Source organism: Parambassis ranga, chromosome 15 (genome assembly GCF_900634625.1).
Source record: "Parambassis ranga chromosome 15, fParRan2.1, whole genome shotgun sequence".
Lineage (NCBI taxonomy): Eukaryota > Metazoa > Chordata > Actinopteri > Ambassidae > Parambassis > Parambassis ranga.
Genome location: NC_041035.1, coordinates 19089160 through 19115830, shown reverse-complemented (window position 1 = coordinate 19115830; position 26671 = coordinate 19089160). Strand labels below are relative to the sequence as shown.

The 26671-nt window shown below is 41.7% G+C and overlaps 1 protein-coding gene across 2 annotated transcripts; it reads left to right on the top strand.

The window, feature by feature from the left end:
• Positions 1 to 13907: 13907 nt before the first annotated feature.
• Positions 13908 to 26427, top strand: rab11fip2 (RAB11 family interacting protein 2 (class I)). Of its 2 annotated transcripts, XM_028423950.1 has the most exons (7): positions 13908 to 14074; positions 14744 to 14827; positions 14958 to 15336; positions 18179 to 18585; positions 19071 to 19425; positions 20253 to 20310; positions 23116 to 23340. In XM_028423950.1, the coding sequence occupies exons 3-7, from the start codon at positions 14984 to 14986 to the stop codon at positions 23338 to 23340; spliced, it is 1398 nt and encodes a 465-aa protein (XP_028279751.1). In that variant the 5' UTR covers positions 13908 to 14074; positions 14744 to 14827; positions 14958 to 14983. The 2 variants fall into 2 exon arrangements, with proteins under 2 accessions (XP_028279751.1, XP_028279750.1); XM_028423949.1 differs by having other exon boundaries at positions 14744 to 15336; positions 23116 to 26427.
• The last annotated feature ends 244 nt before the right edge of the window (positions 26428 to 26671 follow it).

Genomic DNA, 26671 nt, shown 5'->3' with positions numbered 1-26671 from the left:
ATATAGGAACGAGCCGGGGCCTCTTGTCCTCTCCCACCGCAGAGTCCTGGAAGCCACGGGATGGGGTCAGAGCGCGGTGGAGGAGGAGGGATTAACGCTGGCATTGTTGGCTCTTTCCAATGGAACATGACCTTGACGAGAGTTTGGTTCAGGCCTCCCTCCCCCCTCACTCCTCTCCTTCTTCTTCGTCCAAATATTCCAGCAACATGAACTTTAATAGGAGCATAATGGGCAGTTTTAGAGTGCCAAGAGAAACACGTGAAACACAGAGACACCCCAAATAAAAGCTGACATTCCAACACCTCTGAATCTGAACCCACTTAGGAAAGACCTCTCCGGTTATATTTATGCAACCCTACACTACAAATTGCTGCTCAAATTAGGATTATATATGATGAGCAACAGAAATATAAACAGATAATTTATGCACAAACACATGAAAAACTCCGATTTATCAGGAAGGAATGAAAACAGTTTATCCTGGACTCTGCAGCAGTTTAATAACACTCCGGGCTCAGAAACAGCTGCTCCATCTACAACAATAAAGTTAAAGTGTGCCAAAAGCAGAGTGCTGATCCAAAGTGCTGTGGGAAAGCCGGTAAATGTTATGTGTTTTGAAAATGGTTCCGATAATCTTTATCCTAATCCCTTAATTGGGAGTCAATGTGGTCTCCAGTGAACATACAAAGCCGCTGGCTGGAAGGAACGCGGGACGGGGAGAAGCCCTTAAAGGGGGACCGGCTACACCTGGGCGATGAGCGCGCTTTTCACTACTCTGAGGAGGCTTTCAAGCAAGTCCTTGGCTGTGAACGTTCCCATGTTAAAAGCACTACCTATTAAGGTACATCCGAAAGAGATGTATTTCCGCGCGGTGTTTGAAGATTTCCCATTTGCATGAAAAAAGGGCCTCTGCTGCAAAACTGTAACTTGTGAACTGATCAAAAGCCAGAGGCCGTTCTGGAGTTGAATGGCTTTCCCCCCTTTGACACGAAAGAGGCTCTCTTGAGGCGCCTTCGCGGCGGTGGCCTTGGAGGTTAGGAAAATGTAGCCCCTCAGACCATACGGGACTATTCTCTGGAGTCTGGACAACACTTGAGTCTGCAGCAACAGAAGAGAGCCGGTCTGCCGCTGTGGATCAGCACTTCAACGCGTCTCACTAACATTCCATGAGAGGCTTTTACTATTCCTATGGACAGCCTTTCATGTGGAGAGGAGTGTGTGTCAGTGTGTGTATGGTTCTGTAGTTTTTAACTTTCTTATGTTAATTAAAAATTGACAATAAATTCTCAGTTTGCTATTTTAAAACAAAAAGTTGTGTTTAAACCTCTTGTTAAGAGTTCTGAAACATAAGAAAGTGTCGCCATGCAAAGACAAATAAATAACTTAATAGAGGTCTTGCAGGTCACACACACACACACACACACACGTTTGGGTGAATGTATATTGGTGCAAACATCTTTAAAGTGGAGCGCGGAGCGATAAGAAGCGGCAGCATTTGTTTTTCTTTGCAGGTTTAGTGAACGTGTTTCGACTCGATGCCGCTGAGCGAAGACGCCGCTGCAGACTGACGGGTAGCTTCAGCGGTCGTCAGGCAGGCCGGGTCCGGCGTCGACGCTAGACCCTAACACCCTCCACCTTTCTCCCACTCTGTGACTCGGCTGGTTTCACTTAGAGAACACGGAGAGAGCGGGTCAAAGGGTCACACCATGACCTCATCAAATTAGCCCCAACCGAGTGAGGTGTTTAGCACGAGTTAAAACAAGTAATCTGAAGGGCATTAAATGCAAATGCGACGACCATATGCCCACTTCAAACAGGATCGCTCCCATCCAGCCGCGACCCCCATCACCCACCCACCCACCACCTCGCCCTCTCACATACACACAGCGGAACCATTCACATGTCTCACAGAGTGGGGGGCTGTTAAGATGACAATGGGTTTCTGTCATGCCGACCAGGTGCAAAACATTTCAACTGCTGGCCGACTCCCGAGCTGTTTGATATCTGTTAACATTTGCAGCCAGGAGTCTGAATCGCTCTTTGAAAAATAGATATCTCTTACATTCATGTATGATCTGCATCAATATCACTTTTCATCCTGACCTTAAACTTGGAATATGGAAAAAAAGAGACCGAGGGGGGGGGGTGCTTACAAAGGTTATCCAGCAGTTCATGGGGGGAGAGAAGAAGAAGGAAGAGAGACAGAGAGAGAGAGAGAGAGCTGCTGTGCTTCAATAAACGCTCCGCCATGTGCCCCCTGTTAGAGGGAGTGAGGGCCTGGTCAGGCTGCGGAGATTATGGACGAAGACTGATTTTGCCCCCTCAGGCGGTGGCCGGGCTGAGAACATGTGGCAGCTCATATGTGCTAATAAGCACCTGTGGAGAGGGAGGAGAGGGAGGAGAGGGAGCAGAAAAAGCCCCGCCGGGCTCTGCAGCCGTGCCACCTGCACAGACCTCCACTGTGCCTCTGACTCAGTCAGGCTGGGAACATATAACTACCACTCAGGATGACTGGAATGTAAGAGACCTTCAGTGTTTGCCCGCTTGTTTTTGTCGCTCAAGCAAATGCTGAAATTTCGATTTCAGACTTTCGCAGTGCTGCATTGTTCTTTTTTTTATCTTGTTACTGTTCAGGTTGGCAAACATGTTGCCGCTGCAGGAAATGTAAAACAAGTCCCGGCAAAATGAAAATGATTGAAAAACACCATCTAATCACGTCTGTCCTGGCTCGAACCGTCCGCCGATTCACTGTCCAAAACTCTAAATGATCTGATTTCTCTTCTGAAATGTGTCATGAGTAGCACATTGAGGCCTGCAGGGAGTTGTATAAAAGTCTCACTTGTTCTGTGTGTGTGTGTGTGTGTGTGTGTGTGTGTGCAGATTTTCAGCCTTCATCTCATTCAAAACGGTGCACAGCTGCTTAGGAGGAATGTGAAAGAGCAAAAAGAAGACATTGTGGGAGAGCGCTCTCCTGTCAGTCAAAAGAAGTCTTATTAAATTTGTTTAAGCTGTGAAAGCATTTGAAGAAAAGAAACAATGTTCTTCGTGTGTTCCTGGTAACCAGCAGCTTTCCTCAAGTCCAATCACACAAATACTTCTTCCAATTAAGGTGGAGTAGAGTCGTAGATTTATACACACAACAAAAAAAAAATGGGGTCAACTCCCAAAATCCACATGAGTAGAATTTTTTTTTCGACTGATAAATAGAGATCACAGAGCAGGAAAGGTTTGGTACGAGTTCATAGCTGACAACAAATGACTTCTTCACATGCTCTGTCAGCGATGCAGCTCAGAGGCACATGTTCGTATGTGTGAGGAACAGACGAATACCTAAACGTCGACTTAAAGAATCAGCCGGCCGGTGGGTGTCTCCAGTTTATGAATCTTTTGCCTGCTTGCTCGCTCCCATCCAAGCGCTCAGTAAACCACATTAAAAACCTGCCACCATTCAGAAAATATGCATCTGTGTAATCTTCAGAAATCTGCTTCGAGCCATGAGTGATGTACTTATGCATTTTTCAATGGCCAAACGTAGAGAGATAATCAGCCCCCGGTGATTTATGGGATTTCATATTTTCCACATCTGGATACTATATATATATATATATATATACAGGAATATTTAAGACACTACTTTACTACACGCTGCATACTTCATTGACAATCGGACTGTATCACCACACATATCCTCCTCTTTTCTTTTTTTTTTACGAGTCAGGAGGCAAATGTCAGAAGTGAGAGGGTCTGTGTGGAGATAGCGAGGTAACGATGGCAAACATGAAGCAATAACTTTACCGTAATTCATCCCAACGCACACTGGAGACGACGCTCAGCTCTGCAGGCAGACGCTCACTAAAAAAGAAAAGTAGCTGTATTAATTTATTTGAAGGACATTTAGACTTTAACCCCCCCCCCCCCCCCCCTTTTACTTGAACACGATAAACTTCTTGTTATTCTTAAAGTTTCTTGAAACACTCTGGATTTTTTTTTTTAATTGAACAACAGAATATTTGAGAGTCGTATTAATTTTCTGCCCAGTTAGGGATGTTTGAGGAAAATTGGCCTGTGTCAGCACAAGAGTTATCAAACACATTGCAAGATACTGCACATTCCACTTGATGTTTCCCAGCTTTTAACTCTCCACAGCTCACGTCACACACACACACGTCATTAATGGAATGAACTCACATCATCAGCAAATTGCATAGTTTAACTCTTCGCCATGATTCTTTTAAAGAACTATAAACTTAATAGTTTAATTTATAGTTGCCCCATTTCTTCTCTCCGTGTTGTTGCTGCTGACTCTTTAAAACAGCAAAAGCTTGTTGTATTCTGCACACACCATTAACCGCATGAGGAGTTTTTTTACCTTTTAAACAGACGCGATGAGAAAACATTATGACAATTTATGCACAAAGTGCTCATTAAACTTTAGAAAGAAGAAGAAACTTTTGTTGTATTTTGATAGGAATGCAGAGAAACGCGTGCATCAGGGACGAGCGGCCGGCGAAGGGACGTGCCTTTTTGAAAAATAATGCGTGCGTGCGCTGAAAATAAACCATCTGTGTTATTTAACACACTTTGCAGCAGTGTCGAAACCTCAGGTGAGAACGTGTGATTTTTTTTTTCTTCTTCCTCCCACAACAAATTATAAAGTGATCTCACACTAATTGAGAAGTTTACATCCTAAGCAGCCACTAATAAGAGCCCTTTGCTTCCAAAATATTCCCTCTGCAGCCGACATTTAATAACATTTCTCCACATCTTTCATTAACTCAACAACCCCCCCTCTCTCGTTTACATGTTGATGCTGCTACGTTTCTGTGAGAACCGCCGACTTTATGCTGTGGACTGTATTTGCAGTTGGCTCTAAATGAAAATAAGTCCCACACATTTTAAATCCTCTCCCTGAGACCCTTTGGGCTTTTGCCCCCTTGAAGGAACAGAAGTCTTTGATAATGACTACATGTTTTAGACCAATGACCCCCCCGCCCCTCACCCCTCGCCCTGCCCTCCACCCTTTTCCTCCTTCCCTAAACTTCTAATAAATAGCTTCAAACGTAAAGGGGATCCTGATCAGCGCTTTGAGCAAAGGAAGCATTGCAAGAGCATGAGATCAACCCCTGGATTATTCTTTGCTACGCTGAAAAGCAGACCCTCTCCAGCTCTTGGCCCGGGCATAATACCCATTGGTCGCCACAAGGAACACAGTTCGGATAAAGTGGTGCCCCTTTCATATAAGCAACAAGTGACAAAGGAGGAGATTGGGCAACTAACCTGCTGTTTAGATAAATAAAGGTACTCTATCAGCTCTAATAATTGCTAACCCCCTCTCCTCTTGCCCCATTGTCCACTGACAAGTGCTGCTTGGCCTCCGTCTAATTGCTGACAGATTTGATTTTTCAGCGACAGCAGGAGCTCTGTTTGTGGCCTTTACATCCAGTAATTACTCTCTGCCTGTCTCCTCCCCACCAGCACCACCACCACCACCACCACCTATTTTGTCCCCAAATCCTCCTTCTTCCTTCTTCCTTCGTCTCTTTTTTTTTTTTTAGTTTCAACATGAACACACTTCAGTTACATTTTAATGGGAGAGCAGGATTAAATCTCCATCATTAGAAGGTGTTTGAATTATTTCTGATATCACAAATATATAACATCAAGCTACACAGAGATATAATGACCGCTGCCTAAAATAAAATGAGTACTTACATTGTTTTGTCTACTCCCACTAATTATAACATCGCTCCTATGAACACTGCAGCGCCGACAGTAAACAGACAGAGGGACTCACAAAATTGTGCATTCATTAACAAAAAGTGTAAAAAAAGTGTGTAAAGATGGAAAAAGGACGTGAATGGAGTGGAAACAGCTCTGATTAAGTTTGACACCTGTAACCTTTAGCTTTAGCCAAGACAACACTTTTTCTCCTTCCTGAGCACGCTGGTTTCTTAACAAGTGTGGCCTGTTCCCTCCTCCTCCTCCTCCTCCTCCTCCTCCTCCTCCTCCTCTTCCTCCCCTTCCTCTTTCCCTCCGGCCTGCAGGAACTGCATGTAACAAGCGCTACTACCCCATGGGAGAGCTAGAGGGCTCACTCCAAAAGCGGCGGAGCCCAGGAGAGCTCTCCACAATCACCCTCGCAACATTTTAAAAAGCTAATTATGCCAGAAACAAAAGTACACTTCATTTTTTTCACTTAACACAATTAGTCATAAAGTGCGTTTTCTGAGTTCTAAATCTACACAGGCTCCCATTCTCTGCCAATTATTCATAGTTTTCATGTTGGTATCACATTCAGAGTTTCAAAGCAAACATATTTTCAGTGCTGGTGTCTGTGTTAATCATCCCACCCACACATTTCATGGATTAGTCATTCACACTGCATGAAATATGAACCGGAGCGCAGCTCTGCCAACTATATACGTACACATTATCCACAATATTCCTATTGGGGAGTTTGAGAGGGTTAGGTAGACACTATATATACACCAAGAGAGAGAGAGAGAGAGAGAATCAATGATTCCTAATCCACTCAACAAGCAGCTGAGATAATTATGCATTTCATAAATGATTAGCAAAATACAGGAATATTTAATCCCTCTTTGCATTGATGTTCTTTAAACAGCGCTTAGGTACACCAGGGCACATGATGAGCATCAAATTGGCCTTTCTACTGGAAAATGGCATATTTGTGGTAAAAAAGCCATGTTTGAATGTGACCTTTTTTTGCAGGCATTAGAATGAGGTTTTTAAACATATCCATAATTGAAAATGGTAACTATTTACAAACCGATGGAGTGGCTTAGAGAGCGCAGTGTTATCAGTATCAATTCAAATTTAAGGGATTAAACGTCAGGTGTGCCATTACCATATGTGGATTGAGTCGGGTTTTTACAAAATTATTGATGGTCTTTATGGAGCCAAGCCGGATTTTCAGAGCCACTAAATTTGTCACATGTTTGACTGACGAAGACTCGGGTTTCCCTTTCAACTCGTAAACGCGCTGTTTGTAAAAAAAAAAAAAAAAAAATGAGGTGCAGACGTCTGTCTCTACAGGAGATCGCTGTTGTTTCTCTTCTGTCTCTGCTGAAATTACACCTGTATGGAGATGTGTGTGTTCTGTGTGTTTCTGACACTTCTACTTCTACTTTTTTATGCTCACACAGTATAAGGTTCTGCCCATACTGATGCCTTGCCATAAAGTGTGACACAAACATGTCAAAATTCAGCATTAACAAAATATCTCTGTCCAAATCTCTGATGATGCTCACCATTAAAATTGTGTTTTAAAACAAACCATGACTTTGACTGACACCTTTCCTTGTGTTTTATTAGTAATGTCTAAACTTGCTCAGTAGTTTTTAATGCTTAAACCCGACCACAAGCAAAAATAAATCTTAAGGCCCCGTTCACACTGGAGAAAGTCAATCCAGCTATAGAGCAGGATTGAATCCACATCGCCTTTAAGCTGGACACGTTCATACCTATTTTCAAATCTGGCTATCACACACACGTGTCCGTGCTCAATCCAGCTCAGTCGGCTTAAATAGAAATGTCTGGCTCATCTTAAAATGCTTAAATAAAACTTCCACATATAACGCATCCACTAAAACCAGTCATTGTAACATCAGGAAATCACAGTACAGTACAGAGTGTGTACATCACAAAAGGTCATGAGCTTCAAATTGCCAATCAGAGATGTCAGCTCTGCTTAATGTCATCGGAGTGACCTTTTGTGGATGATATGACACAAAAATTAGACAATACTTCAGCATTTCTCCATCATAGACCTTGACCTTTGTTGTCACATTGACAACGTAACAATTATCAATATGCCATCACCTCAAAGAAGGAGGAGGACTAATACTGATTCAAATTTTTTTCCCTGCTTACTTTTAAGAGAACGATGAGCTACCACTACAAAAGTAGGCCAATGAAGAGGTGTCGAAAACTGCAGTTCCTCCTGTGGCCTCTAGGGGCTGGCACCAAGAGTGAGTCAATCCCCATAGACCTCTGTGTCTAATGTGTCAATCCATGTTCCAACTCTTTGCCTGTATTGGGAGTCTTGGTGGATTATGACGCCGCCAACCTGGCGACAAACAGTCTATGCTACAAACAAACAAGCTAAAGTGAGTGAAACATCTGGAAGGCAGCATGCGAAGATGCAGCATGTGTTGTGTCCTGGAGAACAACAAGAGGGATGATGACAGGGCATCCGTGTGTCTGACCTGAGCGAGGAACGACTCCAGGGAACAATAACCGGATCCCTTCAGCAAACGCTGACGACTCCACGTAGCACACACACACACATCTGCTGCAAGACAAAAGGAGGCATTAAACGTGATTATTAAACATTTCTTTTGTAGAAAGGGCTGAAAGCGTCGCAGATTATTCTCCTATATGGACGGCGTCGGCGATGGCACATCATGGCAGCTGTCATGTAACCTGGCAGGTCAGCCACAGTGTAATCAGTGAGACGTGTCAGTCCGGGGTTGTAGGTGCTCACACTTTGTTTGGCCTTTTAGCACCGTGAAGACAAAAGGTCATCTTGTTGGGCATTTGTGTTATCTTTTCATTCATGACCCTGCTGACATTATGCTGCCAAGGAAATATTTACAGTAATTATGCACCTGCATTCTTCTTCTTCTTCTTTGTGTGTGTGTGTGTGTGTGTGTGGGGTGTGGTGATAGATAGATAGATAGATAGATAGATAGATAGATAGATAGATAGATAGATAGATAGATAGATAGATAGATAGATAGATAGATAGATAGATAGATAGATAGATAGATAGATAGATAGATAGATAGATAGAATAAAAAACTTTCATAATATTAAAACCATTGAAAATAGAAAATACAGTATTGAGCATATTCTAAAAAGCATGGGATTAATTTCCAGCATAAATTACAGCAAGCTGTGCAGAAATACATGAGCAGCTATTAAATCCAAATAAGAGGAAAGAAACCATGTGAGAATGTAAACATGTCTACTGGCCCTTTAAACACATTTAATTTGTAAATGATAAAAACAAACATTTCACCATATAAACTATTAGTGCTATTAGTTCTGTAGTTTAGGTTGTGAACAGCATAAATTATCAAAGTACCATCTTGTGTGTGAGCAGGTCTGACTGTGTGTGTGTGGAAGAAAATGTTAATTTGAGGTTTAATATAGGCAAATTGCTATAAAAGTGTGCAGACTGAGTGGCTGTGTGGGATGTTTATCCTTGTAGGAACTGGTAATAAGATGATTCCATTCTGCTCCGAGCCCTGAACACTGCTCAACGTAATGATACAACCCACTCGTTTTTTCCTGCACCGCTAAAGTAATACTCCTTTATATTTGTGTGTGTGTGTGTGTGTTTTCCCCCATTCCTTCTGTTTAAATGCAATACTTGTTTTACATGTATTCGTACTTACTGGCAATGCAAATGTGTGAGCTCTATCTGCCTATACTGTCTGTATTTATGACTTTAAATTCCTTTAAATCATTCCACTGAAAAAAATAATAATGAATGAAATTGAAACGAAATTGAAATTAAAATATTCTGTCGTTTGTTTAAAAAAAATCAATGAGTCTATATTTTCAGCTGATAACCCTGACTTGACAGAGAGTGCAAATGAGCAAGATTTGTTCCCCATAATTTCCGTCTTCACCCATCCAACAGGCTGCGCTGCAGCGAAACTGGACTGGAGGCGTCCATACGAGCCAAGAGAGCCCGACATAATGCACGCACCATGTGCTACAGAACCACTCATTTCTTCTGGACACTTGCAAACCCTCTACACGGATTATACAGAGATATAAGGAGCTGGAAACGGCCTAACCTCTGTCCTGCCATTCCCAATTCATTCCGAGCTGACAGCTCTCCTTTTGCTCGGCGAACATGCTCTTGTCATTAGCATGCCTCTGAACTTTGCCTCACGGTGTCTCCTCTGAACAGTTCTGATGAATTATTTCATCCTGTACGGGGCTCACTGCGGGGCATTCACGTGTAGGTGCTTCCTCCGGCCTGGTGCGGGGTGGACACCTGTTCCCCTGCCCCGCTAAACATGACCTCAGAGTGTGCTGCTGACATTAAACTGTGCATGTTAGAGTGCACTAATTTACAGGCCTGCAGGGGCACAGCAGGGCTGCTATCTGGATTTGATCCTTTACTAAAAACTCAACAGCTTCTTTTTCACTGTTTTCTATAATGCTCATAGAGAAAATACAAATTTGTGCTCATGCCTTGTTTTTGGATTGATTTTTATCTATAAACAATTCATAAAGGGATCATTTCTGAATTCCATAAATGCTTCGTGTCCATTTTATCCTGTCATCACCACACACACACACAACAGGCACAGAAGACACCTACAGACTTACAAACAAACACAACAACAAAAGTCGTGACGTAGCCATGTACCGAACACGTGATGGAGCCATTTTCACACAAGATGGGGGGGCGGGGCCAGATGTGTTCATCCAGTGGAGCTGACGTGAGCGCTGTAAGGTTCATCGAGTTCCCCGAATAATTTAGAAAACAGCACGTATGAAGAAAGGAAACATTTAGTACACAATTCAGAAATATTGTGGACACAGTCAGTGTGTATGAAACACAGGCAGAATCTGTATCAGAACAGTCAAATCGAATCAGAAGAATACAATACAAGTATCACATCAACAGTTACTGTCTCTAGAAAGAAAAAATCCGGCTCCGACCGTCCATTTCTCACCAGTGACCAAAGTCCAGATATCTGCTTCCAGCATCCGAACATGTTTCCAGAGATAATATACTGTTTCCTCTTTAATCCCTGGAATAACTTCACATAGAGACATCATCACTTGGGGTGCTGTGCTAAACAGCAGACTGTAATCTGACAAAAATACTTTTCCAAAAAAAAAGTCCTGTCCAGATCTCAGTGGACACAACACCAGGAAGACCCACACGAAGCTGGGACAGGGCTGGACTGGATGGCTCCGAGGACAACAACCTGACTTCCACCTCTGCCGTCATAAAATCAGGAGGAGGCCATCTTGATTAATTGATGATTACAGATGATCGATATTCAAGAAAAGATCACAAAGTGTTCAGATTGCTGGATGTTAGATTATCCCATTTTTTTGTTATTTAGAAATAAGCTTTACATTTTCTAATATCTCTCTATTGATATAACTCAACACACATTATGCAAAGGTGCATGCTGAGGTTTTTCTGACGTTACTTTCACTAACTCTTTCTGAGGTTAGAAGTTAGAAATCAAGACCTTTAGGGAGTCACCAGGTTGACATGTTGCCCCAGCTTAGCGGGCCTTTTTAGCTCTGCTCGTCATGCTGCAGTCGCACATCTGCACCTATATATCAAAGCCATGCACAAAAACATTCCTGAGAGCAAAGCAGAGGTGATTTGTGTGCGTTTCTCCTCCTTTTTTGATTAAAATTCATCTGTGATCTAACTGCTCTCTCGGCTAAAAGCTATACCTTTTAAATCAGTCATCCGTCCAGAGCTTAGACCTGCACCACATTAAGACCAGCACTGACATCACAACTGCCCCCCCCCCCTCCCCGCCGTGCCTCATGCCTCTTTCATATATTTTCTCTTGTCCTCAACAGATGGACAACCTTGCAGCCAGAGATTTTTTTTAAGTGTTTAATAAATGTAATACAACCTATATAGTGTTGAAGAAAGGGGCCTAAACCAGAACCATGTGCAGCGATGGCGGCCGTTAGGGGCCAAGGCTAATGCGATTCAACATGTGGACCTGGCCGTGCAGCAAGGTTCACTTACATGTTGGACAGTTTATGACCTTCAAGTCGTGTTCCCTAAAAACGCAGACGGTGTCCTTACGTTGCTGCGCTCTAATTTATAGCGTGAGAGTTTGTTTTTAAATGCACCAATGTATTCTCTATGAGAGGAGAGTAATAAAAGAATGCAGGTGATGCAGGAATGCAGCGTCTTTCATGTTTTTATCTGGCGGAGGAAAGTTACTGCAGTATTATGTTCCTACAGATGGTAACACATGAAAGTGTTTGACTTATTGTCAAATTAAGGAAGAGTGTCGTGACCCTGCTTGTGTATCTGTGTGCCTGTGATCGTTACTTCATTCAGATCAACCTGACACTGCTAAGCACAACAGATAATAAAATAATCCTGAAGAAGGAATGTGAGCAGTGATGAGACCGGATAAATCATAAACACTTGGAAGTCCACCAGCAGCTGTGCAGCGTAAAAAACTGAAGACTAAAGCTTCACCAGAGCTCACCTTCAGAGGTAAACACAGACTGAGGGATGCTCCAAGGCCTTTGGCTGCCTTATAGTGATTAGATTTTACCACACTCTTGTGATCAATGGCCACTTTCACACGGCGTCTGTAGTATAAAGCAGCGCTGAGGACCCCCTCAAAGTTCCACCGTTTCCTTTGCTCATTCACAAACTTAAAAAGAAGCCAAAGCCACACGAAAGAAACTGCAGTTCTCCTTGTCACCTCTAGGGGGCTAGCTCCAAAAGTAAGTCAATCTCCATTGACTCCCATGTTAAAATGGCTGATTCTACAGCAGAACAGTTCTAGTCTCCATTGATAACTTACCGTGTTTGGCATTCAGACAGATTGTGACGCTGCCAACATGGCGACAATCAAAGCGCCACAGAGAGGCTCAAAATGGCACTTCAGAAACCTATGTCCATAATTATATGCTATCTATGGGGAACCCCCATCAACCAATGCAATATTTATTGACAATGGAGAAAATTGCAAATTATAGTGATTGATTGCAGCAGAAAATAAGGTTTAACTGTAAAAATGTCTGTTTTTGGTGAATTCTGTAGATTACACGCTTCATATAAAAGTCTAATACAGACAAAAAATATTCCTACTGACTATGCACAAGATATCAAATATGTCAGGTTGACACATCTAAAATATTTCTATTTATTTAAGCAGAAAACCTTTTGTATAAAAAAACTGGAACAGCTTGAACCTGCAGCAGCACAGTGCACAACGTTAAATTAAATTTAAAGACATGCCGTGTGTGTAAATTCTTTTTAGGTCAGCTAGAAAGCCATTCTCTAACAATAAATAAGATATACGGTGCATGGCCTACATTTTGCCACATTACAAAGTGACATTGTACAGTAATATCCACCTAATGTAACAGCTAATGTAAAACATGAGGGTGGGATCCACAGATGCATTAAATGCTATCTGACTCACATTTTTGTGCAGCCTAATATTTCACTAAGCCTTAGCATTTCATTCAGAGATGTACTCTAGATAAGTGCAATAATCTCAGTTTGATGGATGGCCCAGCCGCAGCCTCAGGCCAGCCGTGTGTACACACACTTGCACTGGTTGCGGCGGAACGATAAAAACCAACATAGGCAGGTGTGTTTGGTTAAGATGCACTTGTCAAGTGGGGTGACAAGCATGTCTGTGTTCATTCAAGTGAACCCCTTATCTGCACCTCCATGTCCCACTCATGAGACAAAAGCACTTCCCATGTTTGTATGATTTACCTCTCCAAAGTAAAGCACACACACACACACACACACACACACACACACACACACACACACACACTGTGTTGGCTAAAATACGTTATATAGCTTCTCAGTTTTGCTTACCTGCACAGCAAAGACACAAGTCAGCATAACGTCTTACGTCGTTTGTCGCTTTTTTTCGTGTGTTTGTTTCTTTTTCTTTGTTTTATATTTTTCTTTTTTTTTTAATTCTCCTGCATCGTGAGCGCTAACGTCCATACTCCTTATTTTATTCATTTATATTACGCATTTATTATTTTATTATTACTTATTTATTAATTATTTATTACCCTTATTTTATTTTATCTTATCTTTTTTTTGTTGACGCGTGAACTCTAGCCGGGGTGAGCAGGAAGTGACGTCAAACCAGGAAGTGAAGCTCGCCGCTGGACGACAGAAGCAATGGACTGCTACAGAAACAACAACTAGCATTAGCAGGCGTTTGCCCGAGAAAACGTCGTATGAATGTGTCTGTGAAAGCAGCGCCTGCTGAGCTGAAGTGCTGAATGTCCATCTAGTGTCGGTAAAAAAAAAAAAAAAAATGACACCGAGGTAAGTTAAAGGTGTTTGTGTGTGAGATGTTGGGTTTGCTCAGTGGCTAGCCACATTAAGCTAACGCTCTCCTGCATGCAGCCCATATGAATGTAACAGTAGCAAAGCTTCATGTTAACGTACGTTTGTATTGCTTTTCAGTGTTTTAATTTACTTTTCAATGTGTCTAGAGTCAGTTTAATGACTGGAAAGGTGCTCCAATCTATAGAGACTTAGCTGAGTCCACTCGGAACTCAGCTAAGTCTCTTCATTTTAAGGAGACAAACTATAGATATGAGTCACGTAAACACACGTTTTACTTGAGTATTGGCAGAGCTTCTTATATTGCTTTTAATATAATATTTCCAACAATCATCCCACTTGATGACTCACTAATTCAATGACAATAAACCAGAATGTGTCACCTCATGAGATCATCATTTTCTGCCCTGATGCTACACCTTAAGGAAAAATATTTATAGATTTTGTATAAAATCACTATAGAGAATCTAATTTTTATTTTCTGTCTGCTTCAAATTCTCATCTTGTTGCCAAGGACAGCTGTCGAATTTGGCTAATAAATCATTAGCTGGCTAGTTATCAATGCTCCCTGTGCTCCCTTATGAGTCACGTTGTGGTTCTGGGAAAAGATACTGATGCTGTTCGTTCTGTCTTTTTATGTCTTTGCAGATGACTCACCAGTGGCTTGGACATCTGTGATGTGATTGAAAATGAGGCTTGCTCAGTTTGTCAGGCTTGTCATTGCTTGCAAAGGTTGTTACTGTACTCACATAAACCACTCGGATATGGACAACACACCATAGTAAATCATGATTGTAGTTATGTTCACGCTCTCTAAAATAACGCAACAATCATATTTTATTCTACTTTGAATGGATTTCAGTTAAATAACAACAACCCGTGCTGACGATGTCACTGGGCGAGCAGTCTCAAAAGTGGTTTCCAACCCATGTCCAAGCCACTGTCCTTCAAGCAACCGGTTTACAGCCCAAAGGCAAAAATGGCACCAATGATGCCTACACAATCATTCAGCTGGGCAAGGAAAAGTACTCGACATCAGTGGCAGAAAAGACACTCAACCCTGTCTGGAGAGAAGAAGCTTCCTTTGAATTACCTGGTTTACTGTTGGAGGGTAACCCCGAGGTATACGAACTCTGCCTTATTGTAATGCATCGCTCTTTGGTCGGGATGGACAAGTTTCTGGGCCAAAGGTCCATCAACCTCAATGAAATCTTTGATAACAAGGAGAGAAAGAAAATTGAGTAAGTATCTCAACTGTCAAAGAATGTGCTGGATGCCTTCATTGTTTGATTACTGTTGTGCTCCTCTGCACTGCCCTAACCACTAATTCAAAATAAGGGGATAAATCATTGCTGCAGAATTTCAGTGTTGTTTAATGGCATGTAGAATGTCATTAAGAACCCAGCCTTTGAAGAGGAAGTAGGACAATATTAGCACAACTATTCCAGTCATTGTGGGTTACAGCATGTGCTAAATCTGATGCCATTTGTCACATTTGCCACACGTGTTATTGCTATAATAGGCCTCACCACCGTGCTGTGTTTTGCGTGTCATATTATATGCACTTTGTTCTTAATTAGGTTCATGACCTAACTTTTTTTTTTTTTTTACACCACATGATTTAATTGCACTGTCTTGACTTTATTCTTTTCATGCACTCCGGTTAGAAATACATTTTATTTGGTAGATCTGTTTTAATTTAAAGTGCAGAAATTAAATCATTTGTAACACAGTAGGTGAACTGGTCTAACAGAAACAGTTCACACACAACCGTCAGAGATGAGGCAGTGCGTTTATTCTCAGTTAGTGACCACATATTGTTTGAATTTTTCCATCTTGCTTGGCCCTCTATTGTTTGAAGCTTTGCAATGAATTGCCCTACATTGTTGGGAGATTATTTTTAGCTTAATCACTGACATGTTGAGCTCTTGTTGCCCTAATTGAAACGAGTGGAGCTGGCCAAACATGTTGTGTTAGTCACTCCTGTTGACTGTTTTTTTTTTTAAGTGTTATAGAATATAGAATATGTTTTTGCACCCAGAAGTGCCTGTTTTTTAATCGTGTCAAGTAAAGTTTAGCTGTTCTACTTAATGTTTTTGATCCGGTCTGAATAACCTGGGTGACTTTCAAGGCCCAAAAGGAATGCATGTAAAAAGAAGAGATTGTAAGGTGCCTATAGGCGTGACATTGCCTCACAATAGTGGGCGTTAGTAGATCTGAGTCAGTCTTTTTTATAAACATGTCACTTGTGAAGGCTGTTAACCTGCCTTACTGTAAACCCATGCTGGTATCAGGGTAATCCCCTGTGTTTTATAAAAGAGTTGAGCAGAAAAAATAATGATTAAATGTAGAAAAAAACTATCACAGTGTTTAGAGAAAGAGGCAGTGCTATATTTGGCTACGCTTGGGTTGTTGACCCTCACAAGTCCAACACACACACATTTCCTAACCCAACATTTAGCAAACAGGAACTGAGTAACCAAATTGGATCTGGTGTTAATTAACACACTGCACATTTCAGCCTGGAAAGACATTAGCACACTTCCTCTTTGCCCATCAGTTGGGAGAATCACAATATGTTACAATCAGTGTGGATGGGTTTTATTTATTTAGGTGCTTGAACCGATGCACCTCCAGGCTGTGCACTTTTTCAGCCGCGGTTCTGTAATGGATATGCCCGTGTTGCTTGCTGGCCTAATCCTGCACCGCAGCCATGTTTGACAATGATGCCGGGACCCTCGATACTATATCCACACTCCACAGTGGGTCTGTGTTCACCGCGGCCCATCCGCAATGTTTTTGAACTGACATATTGGGGAGGAAAGCCCGTCTTGATATCTGAGTAGGCAGCCCATAATTATCGCACACCTGTGTTTGTTGATTGTGAGGAGTTTCCCAGCGGTCTGGGCCAGAGTGGGAGGATTGTGGCTCCAAGCACAGGGAGGTTTATCTTGGCCTTGAGACACACGTGAGGTGCAGCCTCGGCCCCACAGCAGCGGCATGCTGTGGCTGCTGATCAGCCTGAGCACGGCCCGCAGCCTGGGAATTGGACCCAATAAGGCCTTTCATGACTGTACTCCTGAGCCACGAGCTAGACAGTTTAGAATAGCGTTCAACAGCTGCGGTTTTTTAAAAGCCAATACCAACACTTTTTTTTTTTTTTTTTTTTGGATTAAAGCAAAGTGAAATTATATGCTGGACAAGGAATACTGCAGATCTTGACTTAAATCCAGCAGGAAATATCAGCAATGGTGCTAAAATAAATACACTTATGCAAATGTGTTTTAGGTCAAGGGTTCTCCAGTGTAAAAAAAATTGAAAAGTTGATTATATTGATGAAACCCTACCACGATTTCCATACTGCTGTGGCAGAACACACTGATAATATTTGCTCTGTTTATTCATACGCGGGTTTCCTAATGGACACTGTCACAAGCCCTATAATACAGAGGATACGACTCATTAGCATGTATGAACCGTTGTGTCGCCCCACCATGTGGCTTTGCAGCTTCCCAATTGCTTGTCGTTGCATTTCTGAACAAAGGCCAGATTTGTGCAAATGCCACTTTATTTCGCTCAGAGCGAAGGCATAAATCCCATTACTTCCAGTTGAAAAAGCAGAGAGGTTAAACAAATAGGAGCCCAAAAAGCAGCCTGAAATGGCCCATATTATTCTGCAGCAGGCTATTTCTTATGTTCAGTTTGCAAAGAATAGTGTTTATTCTCTGAATGATAAATTGTATTCTCACTTGTGTCAAAAAAAAGTTCAAACGATTTAAGCCCCTTCGTTTGTGTGTAGCTTTGGGATTAGTCTGCTCAAATTAGCTTTTTCAGTGGTGTCCATAAAGAAGTAGGTAGAGCACATTAGAAAGAATGTGGGCTTTTTTTTTTCCATTTGTCATATTGTTTGAATGTGTTGGGACTTTTACCACATTCTGACTTTGTATACCTGTCTTTCTGAATTATGCTGAATTACGTACATGTAATCAACTCAGCGGATTTTTATAAATCCTCCTTTTTTATATAAATTGTCTCATTGAATTTGCTCAGCCTAAGCTTCCTGCTTACACACTCTCATTTTAGCTGGTATTCCTTGGAGTCCAAGCCGGGGAAGAAGAAGAAAGAACGAGGTCGCATCCAAGTCAGCATTCAGTTCATGAGGAACAACATGACAGCCAGCATGTTTGACCTCTCCATGAAGGAAAAGCCACGCTCGCCTTTTTCCAAACTGAAGGACAAAATGAAGGGCCGCAAACATGACAGCAGCTTCGGTGACGCATCCTCGGCCATCCTGCCTCGGTCCGCTGTCTGTGACTCGGAGCCCAGCCGCCAGTCCTTAGCCCCAGAACCACAACCTCAGCCTGAAGCAAAGGTCAAGAGGCCGCTGCTCGCCGGGGCCCATAAACTGTCCGCAGCCCATTCCATGTCCGATCTCATTGGGACACATTTCCGACCCAAACTGGACTCCATGAACTCCATAGAAGAGAGTGGTGAGCATCAATGCATCTAATAGTTTTTTGGATAAGCAGAGACATTTTTATTGTTGTCTGTTTCAAAAAGATTGATGATGATGATGATGTCCCTTCTTGTGGACAGGGACAGGCTGCATTTTTAGAGCAGGGTTGTAATTATAGTATTTTGCATTGTGGCATCTCTTAAAACAAAGCACACTTCTCTCTTGTGACGTGTGTCGGTCTTATTATGTCTGGGATGCTGTTGTTTTGGGACATTAAATATAAATGTTGTTATTGTTGTCATGTTTGCTTTTATATCAGTGTTTGACCTTTCTGCTACCAGCAAGTACAAAAGCTGCACAGGCCTCCCGTTTTGACCCTTCTGTTTAAGTGTAGCTGTGTAGCAGTTTTAATTGATTAGCATAAGATTTTCCAGATGTCTTTAATGATAATAACCAAGCATTAATCAGTTTAGGAATGTGACTTTTACATACATCACATATTTTTGGTATCTCCTCCAGGAAGTACAGGTGGCCCTCACAGGCGTTCCCAGAGCGAGGTGCCAGGCTACCAGGACAGCGAAGCACAGAGTGACCCTTTCACTGATATCAGTGACACCCTGCCACAGAAGTATGCCACGCTCCCACGCAACCGCAACCCATTTGAGGGGGAGCACGGGCAGCTGTGGGACCGGGCGGAGCGGAGGGAGAAAAAGGAGAAGGTCAGCCTGCTGGAACGTGTGACGGGAAAGAAGGAAGGCCGCAAGACCAGCAACGGGGGGCGTTCGGGGAGCTCCGGAGACCTACGGTCCCCCAACCCCTTTAGTGGAGACTCTCAAGCAGACACCAACCCATTCAGCTCCAGCTACAAAGCCAGGTAGTCCCATTTATGTTGGTCTTTAAAACACACTGCCAGTCATTCATAACTTCCCAAAATATTCATTTTATTCCATGTGTGTACTTCCTCCATCCACGTGGTTTCAGTCTGTTTTCAGCTCTTGTACATCAGTGGTTTTATCCATTTTTAGCACATCACTCCTGTGTGTTTTTCATCATATTCCATGAATCATCTCACAATCCCAAAGCACGATTTTACTACCCCATACCTCAGCCTCTGCTCCACAGGATATTAGTCACAGCATTCCCATAAAGTTTTGAATGCCTCGTTGATTAAAATCTACTATCTGATCGACCCATCTCTCTCTCTCTCTCTCTCTCTCTCTCTCTGCCGCTCATTCTGTTGTCAAATATTGTTGCTCTAACATTTCCACTGGGCCGGTTACATGCATTTCCTGTGTTACATAAAGAGTTGGTGAGCACTGTGGCTAAGTTCTGGTTTATCAGAGTGGAAGGTGTCATTAGTGGCTCTTTAGAGTGCCTGGGCTTGATAACAGAGCCCTCTGAGCTATAGTAATGAGATCCTCTGCCGAGATAGACCACCCAATTAACCACTTATCTCTGTAGGCACAAGTCCATCATCTTTACAGCTGCCTTTGTCATACACTGGCTCAGTGGTCATTTGTAATATGGTGCATGAGTTCAAAAGGTAGTTTCAAGTAAATGTACTGGTGCCACGAGGCATATTTAGATTTTTTTTTTTTAATCTTGTCTTCTCACAGTTTTGCCTTATTAGCTGATGGAACATGCCTTATATACTGAAGTACTTTTATGTGATTAGTGACTTTGTGTTTGATTGTTTTGCAGTGATAAGAAGCCAACAGACACCATCACCTTCGGCCAGAAGAAGAAGGACAAAAAAAATGTAAGAGAAACTGCGACTCTATAAAAGCAAATGATTTGCCACCAGGTGAAGATGCTGTAAGTTGTCATGTTTACCTGACAAAGACTGAGATGGTTTAAAAAAAAAAAACAAATTGGGGAAAAATGACCTCACTTAAAGTGTACCGTGCAGATTTTTAATTGAGAACTCTTAAGTTTCGTTTGACATAGCAGCTGGTGACATTGATCCCGGAGGCCTTGGAACATTCTGATGTGCCATTCAACTAATTAGCAGCTGCACACATCGGTCATCATGTCTGATTCAATCATAATTTGAAGTGGTGTGAAATTTCGGGCTGTAAGGTCAGTCATGGTGGCGCGTTGCACAGATTCTGTAATTGCAATTTTTTTTTTCTTCTTGTTGAGAGAAGGCATAGAAATGTCATTTAATTGTACAGGATATTTTAACAATTTAGTTTTATTTAAATTATCCTCCAATTTAAAAAAAAAAAACAACAAAAAAAAAACTAAAATTTGAAGACTATTACAAAGCAAATCTGGTATATATGAGGGAGCAAGGGGGAGCAGTAGCCAAACTGATGCCTAAATGAGAAGGAGAATGCTGATAATGGCTTTCCTCACCTTTCTTTGTGGGTGTTGAGGGCTGTCGGTATCCACACATGTGCCCCCGTGCATGCTGCTGTGCCTTGCAGAAATGGCAGCTCCCATTTCCTCTGCTTCAAGGCCCTAATTAACCACACGCAGGGGGGGTGAGGGAGGGCAGTGAGAGATTTCAAAGGACCGAGCTTTTAGATTCTCAAAGCTGAGCTCATTAGAAACTGTAATGACACAACTGGAGAATGCCAAGTGTGCGCCTTATCTTCTCCTTACTACTGATCGCAGAAAAATGGTCATCATTACTTTGCCAGTTCATGGTCATTTCCAGGCCTTTGTCACCAGCCACTAAAGCTCCTGATTAGTATGCTTTGTGTGTGTGTGTGTGTGTGTGTGTGTGTGTGAGAGGGAGCATTAGTGTGTGCATGTACATGTACACACACTTGTATGTGAAACCAGCATCCACTTCCATATGGCTGTCGGGTCTCTTATTCCTTCTCAGATGGCTTAAGTGCAGTATCTTTCAGCGAGATGCTTTTTTGTGTTGTGTGTGTGTGTGTGTGTGTGTGTGTGTGTGTGTGTGTGTGTGAGGAATAGGTTACCGAGCTCTGTTCCTGAAACCCTCCTTACGTCGGACATTTAATCTCTGTGGCAAATATTTCATTTTGGGTTGTGTCGCCCCACAGTAGCCTCTGTGCTGTTAGGAGCGATAAGATACCTGGTAAGCAGTCCTGCTTCAGGTCTTTCGGCATTGTCTTTACCCAGCAGTACAGGCTTGAATGGTGCATGGGAGTGGAAGCTGATAAGTGTGGTATTTTAAACAGGGTGAGGGCTTTGCTGCTCCATCCGTTCGGGGGAGGATGCCCAGCACTGAAGCGATAAAGTGGTCCCTCATTAAAAACGATTACAGCTCCTCTCGTACCCGCGCAATATGATCTGCACATACCGTACCACACTGCTCCGTCCAAATAGACGGTCCTCAAAGAGCAAAGCTGGACTTGGGTTGCATCCTTATTTTGGTATTTATTAGCTTGACCTTTAATTGCTCGAAATATGCAGCCTGGCATTTCCTCCTCAACACAAAGATTCCCGTTTTTTTTTTTTTAGGAATCTTACAGTTAAATACTGTCAGGCTGTGCCCACTCTTAATTAAATAGATTATATGTGCTGTAATGTTTTTCAGAGTTTGTCAAGATGTTAGCTGTGTGTCAGTGAAGTCCCATTAAAGCCATTAAACAGCTTTTGATTAGTTATAAACACTGCTGACAGTATTAGATCACAACATCTGCCACAGGATCCATTGACATGCTGGAGTAGCACTTTAGCATCTCTCAATTAGTCTTTATTATCAACAGAGAACAAAAGATGAATATATCAGTTTATGTCACTTTAGACTAGCACACTTAATTGGTCTGTTATTTCTGTCTCTGTTATGAGCAAACATAAAAACTTGACTGTCAGAAAATCACATCGCTCAGATTATTCAGCCATATTTGGTGTATTTATATAAAACAATACTATGCTTCATATTCAGTGTGTGTATATCAGGCGGTCATATGTAATTGGTCACCATGGTAGCCAACCATGGCTAACAGAGATGGGACGATGCCTCATACTGTAGGTTGGGTTTGCTGGTGTTTTAACACCTTAACCAGGTTTAAGAAGGTGGAGCAGAAGTGAGGTTTGTGACGGTGATGAAGCACCTGGCTGAAAAGAAAGCAACATTGCCACTGCCTTCCTAATGTGCTGGTTATTTGTGAGGACATTACCCAGTTGGAAAAATTTAGTGCGGCCCAAATCTGGCTGACTTCAGCGCTCTTATCTGGCCCACTTAGAATGACAGCAGTCTGATCCACATCCACATCTGAGCCGCAAGCAGGCCAGACCATAGCCACATCTCTGCCAAAATGGACCAAATAAACCACAACTGGCCCAAATCTGGACCACTATAGACTCACAGGCAGATTACCCGGTGCTTACTGTGCCACATCTTAGTCAGAAGAGGCCCACGATAAATTTGGGAATCTTAAGCCACATTTGCTTTTTTACCTGTGGGCCACTAGAGACCACTCATCGGGAGATCCATTTCATCGGGGCCAGATGAAGCCCACGTGTGTCATATCAATGCCAGCAGTGGGCCACATTTTCTTGCTATCTATGGTATGGATCCATTTTTAACTTTCAATACACCTAATTCACCATTCACTCTCTTTCTTCTTCTCTTTTTTTTTAGGAGGTGACCCGAGAGAGCGTGGCCGCCTACAGCAGCTTGTCCTTTGAGGAAGTTGTGCAGGAACTCATCAAGCAGAAGGAGGTGGTGAAAAAAAAAGACGCCCACATCAGGGAGCTGGAAGACTACATCGATAACCTGCTCGTACGCGTCATGGAGGAGACGCCCAGCATCCTACGAACACCCTATGAGCCAAAAAAGAAGGCGGGTAAACTTTCTAAGAAGTAGAAAGAAGACGGTACTGATGAAGGTTTAGCAATAGCTCCTGTATCAGTATCATGGTAAAATTAGTGGGAACAAATGGTATGATTGAGAACCTTTTTATTCTATGGATAGTTTTTATAGACAGTTTTTAGTTTGGTCATTTTAGGTCATGCAGGTTTTTACCTTTTTTTTAGTTTGACATTCCTGTACTTGTATTTTATGATGATTACTTGCCGCGGTAAGTAATCATTTAGGTACTTAAACAGGATCAATTCATCAAGTCAAATCAAATCAAGACATTTGATTATGTTTTGCTTTGTATCGTGTGCACTTGTGAACTCGCAGAGGTCTGTTACACACACACACACACAGTTGCCATCGTCTGCCGTCAAGCTCTTACAGTGTAAACGCTGCCAAATTTATGTTTACCAGATGCTGTAGTTTGCTGAAAGATGGTCAAGTGGTTGATATGATGAAGCTGTAGTTACTGTGTTTACAATCGAGTCTGAAACTACAACAGGAGGCAGCATCGTCCTCTATGCTGCAGATGTGGATGAATTCAGCCTGAGTGATTCATGGAGATTGTTAGAACGACCGGAGAAGAGTTACACTGAGAAGCTGCTGGGAGTCTGCTCTCTCTCTCTCTTTAGTTCATTGAGACACATTCCTGTTATTTACTGACTCCACTTTTTTCTTTGTGATGACTATCGTTTCATTTTCTGGGACCAGTTAAAGGGTCTCGACTTGCTGGAGGTGATAATTTTTCTGACTTAAAGTGCAATAATCAAACGTGTTGCTTTAAATTCTTTTGTTTACATTTTAATCACATGGAGGTAAACTCTAAATATCGATTTGATGGATGGGAAAGTGTGGAGCATCATCCCTCCATGGTACCCAGCTGCATATGCTGAATAATCTTTATCTAGAAATGCTCCTTTACATATGAATATTATTTAATGTGTTGTGAGGTACTTCATGTTGAAACGACTACTGTATTAACACTTAAAAGCTACGGCTCATTGATTAACTCGTGAGTTCAGGATCCATGAGCTGTGCCTCTGGGTTTATTTTCCAAAACACTAACATTCACATGCGATGCTAACTCAAGGTGAACAATCAGTGGATGCTGTGTAGGTCACAAACAGCAGTTTGATGCTAATGTCATTGACTCTGCACTATGTTAGCTGTTAATTTATCTGTTTCTACAGAACAAATGTTGAATGAGCTCCTGCGCAGCTGTTGGATCTCACCGCTGGCACCAAAATGAACTGAATTAAAGCTGATGTTTGGTCTCAGGTGGAGGCCTTTTAACACTACTATAGTTACTGATTGTTAGGTTTACATTGTATTCCTGTATGCTGGAAAGCAGCTTCACCTACAGTGTTAAATATTTCCTGATTAGCCATTTTTAATATGATCAAATATTTATATCAGCCCACGATCCACCATGTCCTGCTGGTGTTTATCGGTTTGAAACTACTTTACAGTCTTATACTGTATATCTGACCTGCACACTGTATGACACCACACCACAGGTGAGACAAACTGCTACACTGTATTTGTGAATGTCAGCTGTTGAAACACACACACACTGTTTTTTTTTTTTTCATGAATGTGACATCACTCTTAAACTCAGTATGTAATTATTGTTATTATCATTTCATGCTGCTGTGGAAGTCTTATTGGATGATCTCTTTCTGGACCTAAAAGCCAAAATCTCCTCTTACTGAATGTATTCTGGTCGGCTTTGAAATTTCTACAGTGTGTAGTGATACACGGTCCGGTGACAAAGCCATTGATGCTCGCCTGCCTTTAAAGTATTTGGTGCATCCAAAGAGATCATTTCATGGGTGATTCTGTTTTTTCTTCCTCTCTTTATTCGCACAAGAATTGGACAAGAGGTTCGGATGATACAGTTGTGATGATGATGATGATGATGATGATGATGTGGGGTACATTCCTTCCTATCAGGACAAAGATTTGCATTTTATAATGATAAAAAAACATCTGAATCAGTGTGATTCATGAGTATTATGTGATGTTAATTGAGAAGATAATTGGTTAAGAGTCGGGTTTCCATGATGGAAATTGTTTGCCTTCCAAGTGTAAGACATGTGCGCTCATGTTTTACCTTCTACTGTAACAGTACAGGACTGACATGGACCTTTTCTGAGCTCTTAATGCTTCCATTGTACATAGAATTGTGTAATATCTCCTCACAGTCTTTGAGCGTTTGGACACTTTGCTGTGCTGTAAAGTGTTTGTGCTCTTCAGGGAGGTATTTGGTTTGAGGCTCTTCAAAGTTAGAATAACCAGGAAACATGTTCACCTCCCTCATTTGAGACAAACAGACGCTGTTAGAGTGATTTCATGTTGACGCTCTTTTGCAAAGCAAATGTAATTTTGATTTGAAGTTGATAAATTGCATGACGTAATGCATGAATCAAGTGAATTCAGTTACATAAAAGTTTATTTGTCAGATGACGCAGAGAACATCTGAATTGATGATCTGTTTTTTTCATTATTATCATAAAATAGAACGACACATCCTTGCATTATATCATAATCCATGAGCTGAAATAAATGATTTGCACCATCACAAAACAGGTGACTTACACTGGTGTCACTGCTTTGTTAAACTGCTGAAATAACAACTAAAATCAGCCGGAGAACAGTTATAGTGTTGAATAGATTTGCACCCTGAGGTTATTTAGTTGAAATGAAAAAAAAAAATGGGGGAGGTGAGTTGTTCAAATGAATTAATTTTGCCTGTCACTTCTTCTTTTATGGTGATTGACGCCTGTGCTTTATGCTTTAACATAATTTGGTGCTTTGCTAGATGTCAAAGTGAGACACAAATTTAAATGAAAACCATTTTCTAGCACAGCAGTGTGTTGAAAACAAATCCCTGCATCATTATTCAACAACTTGCCTGCATCATAAACGGCAGTGTGTGAATATGCAAAGCACTTAAAAATGCTTACAGGCAACATTTCATTTCCTTACTTTTTTTTTTAAAGTTCGCCTGTGCGTTCATTTTGAGTTTGTACAGATTGAGTTTCACATGCATCAAGGTGAATGTCTGCCCTCAAACAGTGCATATATATATATATATATATATATATATATATATATATATATATATATATATATATATATATATATATATATATATATATATATATATATATATATATATATATATATATATATATGTGTGTGTATGTATATATATTTGTTTATATATATGTGTATATATATATAGGATTTTTTTCCCCTCCCTTGTTGATGAAGCATGCATTGAACCTTTCGATGAGCCGGATCTCACAGCCCCTCAGAGTCTTATAGGCCACAA

Bases quoted from the DNA above. Each gene is read 5' to 3' on its own strand.
- rab11fip2 (XM_028423949.1), top strand. From the start codon at position 14,984: ATGTCACTGGGCGAGCAGTCTCAAAAGTGGTTTCCAACCCATGTCCAA. The intron at 15,337-18,178 runs GTAAGTATCTCA...CTCTCATTTTAG, and splicing joins AAGGAGAGAAAGAAAATTGA to CTGGTATTCCTTGGAGTCCA. The intron at 19,426-20,252 runs GTAGTCCCATTT...ATTGTTTTGCAG, and splicing joins AGCTCCAGCTACAAAGCCAG to TGATAAGAAGCCAACAGACA.